The sequence below is a fragment of the Morus notabilis genome, unplaced genomic scaffold (assembly GCF_000414095.1).
Source record: "Morus notabilis unplaced genomic scaffold, ASM41409v2 Scaffold535, whole genome shotgun sequence".
NCBI lineage: Eukaryota > Viridiplantae > Streptophyta > Magnoliopsida > Rosales > Moraceae > Morus > Morus notabilis.
The window spans coordinates 100581-107779 of NW_010367018.1; the positions used below are offsets into that span (position 1 = coordinate 100581).

At 41.4% G+C, this 7199-nt stretch overlaps 1 protein-coding gene across 1 annotated transcript; it reads left to right on the forward strand.

Annotated features, from left to right (window-relative positions):
* Positions 1 to 4721: 4721 nt before the first annotated feature.
* On the forward strand, positions 4722 to 6214 carry LOC21404721. The gene is made up of 3 exons (XM_024174515.1): positions 4722 to 4966; positions 5063 to 5386; positions 5578 to 6214. The coding sequence occupies exons 1-3, from the start codon at positions 4722 to 4724 to the stop codon at positions 6212 to 6214; spliced, it is 1206 nt and encodes a 401-aa protein (XP_024030283.1).
* The last annotated feature ends 985 nt before the right edge of the window (positions 6215 to 7199 follow it).

The window sequence follows — 7199 nt, forward strand, 5'->3', positions numbered from 1 at the left end:
CTGCACGCAACTTGTGATGTCAGGCTTTCCCCTTTTGGGGCATTTCTCTCGCCGTCTCTGTTTGCTCAGCTTAGTCTTTCTTGGCAATTGATTTTCTCCCGAAGGATTTCCGTCGTAAGGTCGACGGTACGACCTGTCGTCGTTATGAGGAGTCGGCGTCCTAAGTTGGGCTTCCTTTGCAGCAGAAGGAAAGGGAGTCCCCAACGTCGAGGGTTGTTGCCTTTTGAGGAAAAGTAAGGCCACGTGTCACACTGTTGTTCTTCCACGCGTCATCCACATTTTCCCACACAACAATAACAAAACTAATTGTACAATTTTTAATCCCTCACCTACTTAAATTATGTTACTGGGCATGACTTCTTAAAGTTTGCACTCTTTATGGAATTGCTTTTTAAATGGAGTCTGTATTTAGCACTATTCTGGTTAATATATCACTTTTCCATGTTTGCTAGGGCTTAAAATATACAATCATCATTTATCAAAAGAGGCAAATAATTAAAGATTTTTCTTTTTTTGTTACATGATTCATTTCTTAACTTGTGAATAATTAAAATTTCTGTTAGAAAATGGAGTTTCTCTCGTAGGTCCCAACAAACTAAATTATGGAAAAGTCTCGGTTTGCAGTCGTCAGATTCATAGTAAAAATTGTTCGACATACTTTTTTTATCTGATGTTATTTTGATCAGATTTAACGGTCAAAAACTGACTTTACACAATAGGAAGGTCTTACCAGAGAAATTATCTAAAAAAAATAAAAAAAACAATAAAAAGTTTGATATATGGAATCAAGAACGAGGAAAATATCGATAATTTTGTTTATATTTTTCGATAATATCTCTAAGTTGGAACTCTATATGCAAACATAGAGGTGAAGATATTTATCCTATAATTATCAATATTTTGTTGGAAATTTCTTTAGTATGACAAAAAAAAAAAATCATCATTAGTTCTTTACTTTCTGTTATCTAATATGTATTAAAAATTATTTATTCAGCATATTTATTTAATTTGATAGGAGACAAATGCCTTTTAAAGTGCATGCCTGAATTTTTAGCTCTTACTCTTGAGTAACATTTTTTTAGTCAAATAATTATATGAGTCAAAAAGGTATTAAGTATGAATAAGGGGTAAAAATTTAAATTCATGCATTATAATGGTAAATTTAGTAATTTTCTCGTGATTTTAATCATATTCAATGATTAAAAACTGATACTACGGTAAGGAGGCCCACCAAAAACAGTCATATTTCATTAATACTCTCTAAGGGGGTGTTTGGTAGATGGATTCAGAATCATAATTCTGGATCATTATTCAGAATCAGTGTTTGTTTACAGTTATTCTGAATTATGATTATGATTATGATTCAGAATCAGTGTTTGGTTTGGATGATTCTAAATCATGATTCGAAATTTGATGTGATGTTTTAAATTAAAATCACGCATGATTCTAAAACCACCCCATCATGATTTAAGGTGATTCAAACCCCTGATTCAGAGTTATGATTTGAACCTAAAATCATAATCATGGTTCTAGTTCTAGAATCACGATTAGAATCACCCTGATTTAAATCTTCGTACCAAATGAACCCTAAATAATATTCGTGAAGGACTGGTATAATTTTCTTCTTCATAATTTTACTTGAATATCTGGATATACGCATTACACATACGAGAAAAAGGACCAAAAAACATGCACACACACTTATAAGACATCAACTCAAAATTTTCATACCTTGTACCTCTTAAATATTGTGTTGTCATGCGATACATTGCAAGACTATTAAACTGTTATGTAAAGCAACGATCTTATTTAGTACGACCCGTTTTTTTAGTCTTCTGGTAGACCACGTAAAAAATGATTTTAATTTCCTTTTTAGATGTGTTTGGGATTACTTTTGAAACTCTAAAAAGTACTTTGCACAATAAACGATGTAATTATAGTATTTAATAAAGGTGCATAAAAGCACTTTGCACATAAATCAATACACTTTTTAAGTCATTTTAAGAAGTTAGAATGACTAGCTTTTACATTCTACTTCTGTTTCTATTTTTACTTTAAGTAAAAATAATGTTTTTATTAAAAACACAATAATTATTTTAAAAGCACATCAACCCTAAACTGACCCTTCTACGGTATACTATTTAACCGTGCACGGCTGCGTAACGTAGTGGAACTTATATTATGAAAACGAATTCAACCAGAGCAACGCATGTCTTGATTGGTAGTCGAAACTACTTGTTGACGGGAGATTAAGGTCCCGTTCATTTTACCGATTCGAGTTTAGAATTTGAGTTTTGCTACAGTAAAAATCTCTCAGAAACAGTCACATTTAACTTTTTTGTTATAATATAAAGCTTTCACATAAAATCACATCTAAACTCAAATTATCAAACTAAATGGGTCCTAAGATAGATGAAGGTCGATTAAGACATGGCTAAAAGGAGCATTAATTCATAGCTAACAAGACAAGAACCACAAACGAGAAGGAAAGAATAAGCAGAAAAAAGGGTGGGTATCAATATTGAACAAAACACTGCCAAAAAAAAGGGAAGAAAACTTATGCTTTGAAGGGTTTAAACGCAAATAAGCAACGAGAGAAGAATCGAGTCTTGAGTTCTGATGGTCCCAAAGTGGCTCAAAGATGTAGCATTGGGAAGATTTCCTAAGAGAAATAATTAAAAAACGAAATGGCCACCTTAATTTCAAGCAGTAGAAAAGTTTAGGCACAAAAAACTGATCAGTGGTTATACGTAGATGAGGTGGAGAGTAGGTCAAACGAGAGAACAAAGAAGGGAGAAAAAGCTGTAAGTTTATTAAAAAAATAAAACAAAAAACAAAAAAGACTTTCACGGAAAAAAAAGCATAAAAAAATAATCACAAATTTGCACAAGAGAATAATGAAATCGACAACAACATGCTGACAAACAGATCGACTAAAGGTGGAGCATGAAAGAAAAACGACGAGTCACCCTTCATCAATTAATCTCATTCGACCGCGCAAGTTGCACCTAGAAAAGGACTTGCAACTAAAGCGCAAAAAAAGAGAAAAGAAAAGGAAAAAAAGGATCTGCAATGGACGAGAACTCAAAGAAAAGAGCAGGGAGAAAGACTAAAGGTTCCAGAAGCATGGAAGAAAATAGCCATGTTTTTATTTAAAAAAGTTTAATCATTTTATTAACTTTTTTACACTTAGAAAAAAATCTCCACGCAGACTTAAGGCACGTTTAATTCGTTGATTCAAGTTTTTAATTTGAGTTAATATGTGACTTTATATGAGAGCTTTTTATTGTAGTAAAAAAGTTAAATGTGATTGTTGTACGGGAAAACATGCTTTGACACGTCAAACAACGATAACGCTCCATGTGACCCTGCAATAACCACATCAGCAGACCGTCGACCCGTCATACCGCCGACCCCATGAAACTTCGGCGTTCATCTGACCCATATTAGGGGTCTCGCTAAGGTCGACCGTGCAAGGGCCAGCTGGAAGCTGACCGTATAAATGAGGGCCCCCCTGGGGTAACGTCTAGGTTTGGGGGATGTCTGTAATACAGGCATTAATTACGACGGTGGAAGGTTGCAGGGAGTGCAGAGCCGTAATAAAAGACTAATTAGGTGAATGAAGAGTCCAAAAGGTGATTATTTGGCTATGGGTCTAGGCCCATAAGACAGTAGGCACTCGAGTGCTGGGTCTACAGAGGAAAACCACCTCCGGAAGTAAACTTGGGCTATAAGAGGGGCAAAGCCCCAAGCTCAAGGAGGTTCTTCTTTTTTCACATGTAATCAGAGAACAGAAAAATATACACAAAAGATACAGTGGATGTAGCTATTCATTAATAGAGTGAACCGCTATAAACTTTGTGTGTCCATTTATTTAGGCATTATATTTATATTTCCTTCACCACAAAGTTTACTCAAGCACTTCGCAAGCGTAATTTCGAATATACATCTGTATTATGCCGGTAACCCTACAGGATACCAAGGGGTAACCCGGCGCAATCCTGTTGACTAAAATTCCACCGTTAACAATTGGCGACTCCGCTGGGGACCGAACCCAGAATCTCTGGTTCATACGTTTCGACCCTCGAAAAATAAGGTAGTCGGCGACCATGCCTCCAAGAAGGAGAGATACCACCGCCAACCAAGGCAGCCAGATGGAGGAAAACACCACACATCTGGCTTATGACGGGAGCGGGGAAAACCAACCCCCGACAGGAATTGAAGCTCCACCCCCAGATGTGCCGCAACCTGACCCAAGGCAGATGCAGGCCCAGCTCAACGCTCTGACAGACTTAGTGCGGGGGCTAACAACCATTGTCGAAATAGTGGACAAGAGAAACTCTATGCCACCACTGGAAGATGCCCCGAGACCCTTAGGAGCAACCATGGCAGGAAACCAAAATCCTGGTAACCGCCAAGGCGCTTGAGAAGGAATCAGGGACAGTGAACATATGGGAGGCAACCAGAGACTTCAACTGTCTCAATCTCTCGGCAACTGTCGAAGGGCCGCCAGGCACCGAGCTCAAGAGAACAGAGCGGCAGAAGACTTGTAGAACCCCAAAGTGACGCCTCGAAACCAAGGTGGAAATATCCCTGGAGATTCAGGGTCAGTACGAGAAGATGGAAACCCAGCGGGCAGGCAGGATGCACAGGGGGCAGGAGCCTCCAAAGGGGGCAGCTCCACAATCTCGACAAAGGAAGCGCGAGCCATCATACAACGAATGACGAGCTTAGAAGAAAAATTTACGGGTGATGTTGCTGGCCTAAAGAAGAACATAGGACAGGTGACAGAAGTGGTAAACGTCGACATCACTCCCAGTCGGATGCACGACCACCTATTCACCACAGAAATCATGGCGCTGCCTCTTCTAGACAAATATCGGTCGCCACCGATCCCACCATATGATGGCAGAGGGGATCCAGACGATCACCTAGAAATGTATACAGGGCACATGCTTCTACATGGGTATGCAGAAGAAATCATGTGTCGGGCCTTCCGAAACCATTTGACAGATTCTGCTCGAAGATAGTTCAGAACGCTTAAACCAAGCTCCATTTCTAGCTGGAATAAACTAAAAGAAGCCTTCTCCCTCCAGTTTATCGGAGTGAAGAAGTATGTCCCTCCAAAGCGGAACTTAACGACGATTTACCAAAAACTGAACGAGTCATTAAAAGAATGGCTTGTAAGGTACAGAGAAGCTGTCGCCGCCACAACAGATATAGCTGACCAGGAGGCCCTGATAGGGGCAATGTCCAGCATGAAGAAAATCACTCCTTTCAAAAGGGACCTAAACCGGAAGCCACCGTCGACTTACAAAGAATTCCTAGCACAAGCACAAGGATACATCAACGCCGAGGAAGCTGACGCAAACGACCCTGAACACAGGTCCAACAAAAATAAAGGAACTAAGCAAGGGTTGACTGCAAGAAAGCAAGACGGTAAAAAGTGATGAGGCAACGGAGACAAGCAACCTGCCTCAACGCCGAACCCTCCAAATGCTAAGAAGCCGAGGCAAGACGAAAGCCGTAAGCCTCGACCATTCCAGAGGTATGACTCTTACCATGAACTTACTGTAGGGGTCAAAGAGGTGTTCAACCAAGTCAGACGAGGGAATCTGTTACGCCGACCCGAACCTACGGCGACGTCAGCCATAACACCAATGATTGCGCCGACCTTAAGGATGAAATCGAGCGGGTGATCCTCGAAGGAAGGCTGCAAGAGTTTAAGGTAGAGCGGAGGCCAAGGAATGACGGCCACGGCGGCCAGAATGACGGTCGACGCCGAGAAGAGAATCGACGTCCAGAGAACCGAGAACCCGTCGGTGTCATAAGAACAGTCTTCAGCAGTCCGTATATCGGAGGAGACTCGAGGAGGTCCCAAAAGGATTATACCCATGAGGCCAGAGGGGTATACCCGGAGAGGTTTTGGAATCTCTCAACAGTAAAAATAGCAAGGTACAACAGTGCTGATGTGGCATTCAACGAAGAGGACACAAATGGGGTCCATTTCCCCCATAATGATGCCTTGGTAGTAGAAGCGATAATCGGGAACCACACCGTATGCATAATCCTGGTGGATAACGGGAGCTCGGTGGACCTCTTATACTCTGATTGCCTAGAAAAAATGGGGATCCCCATGGAGCAATTAGAAAAGACATCCCGACCGTTATACAGGTTCGCTGGGGATTCTGGCATCCCCAAGGGAACTATCTGACTACCAATAACCGCAGGGGAAGAGCCTAGGCACGCCATGAAAATGGCCAACTTCGTGGTAATAAAAGGAGGCTCACAATACAACGCCGTAATTGGAAGGCCGACCCTTCAGGCGTAAAGGGCAATAACCTCCATTTACCACCAGAAGGTTAAATTCCCAACTCCAAATGGCGTGGGAGAAATGAAAAGCAATCAATACGAAGCTCGAGTCGCCTACTCCGACGCCCTACGTGAGTACGATCAACCAGGGAGGCAAGAAGCCAGAGTGGTCCATCAATATGCCATGGAGGACATAGACCCCCGAGTTCAAGAAGAGATCACCTGGTCTCAACCAATAGAGCAGCTGATAGAAGTCCAGGTGGATGAAGATGAGCCAACAAAAGTGCTGAAAGTAGGTTCAGACTTAACTCCGACACTTAGGAATGAAGTCGAGGGTTTTCTCAGAGGGAACCTGGACGTATTCGTCTGGACTCATGCCAACATGAAAGGGATCGATGCCAAAGTCATGTGCCATATATTGAACGTCGACCCCTTATATTCCCCCAAATGACAAAAGCGCCAACCAATGAATCCTGAAAGATACGAAGCGCTAAAAGAAGAAGTCGACAAGTTAATCAGCAATGGATTTATTCGGGAGGTCCACTATCCTAGCTGGGTTTCAAACCCCGTTTTGGTAATAAAACCCAACTGGACGTAGAGGACATGCGTCAACTTCAGTGACCTAAACAAAGCGTGCCCAAAAGATGGTTTTCCACTCCTCCGAATAGACCAAATGGTCGACGCCACAGCCGGCCATGCGATGCTAAGTTTCATAGACAGCTACTCCGGCTACAATTAGATCCCCATGCATCCATCCGACGAAGAGCACACGTCATTCATAACCGACAGGGGCCTTTATTGCTACAAGGTAATGCCCTTCGGTTTGAAAAATGCAAGGGCAACATACCAAAGGCTCGTGAACAAAATGTTCACCAAACTGATCGGAA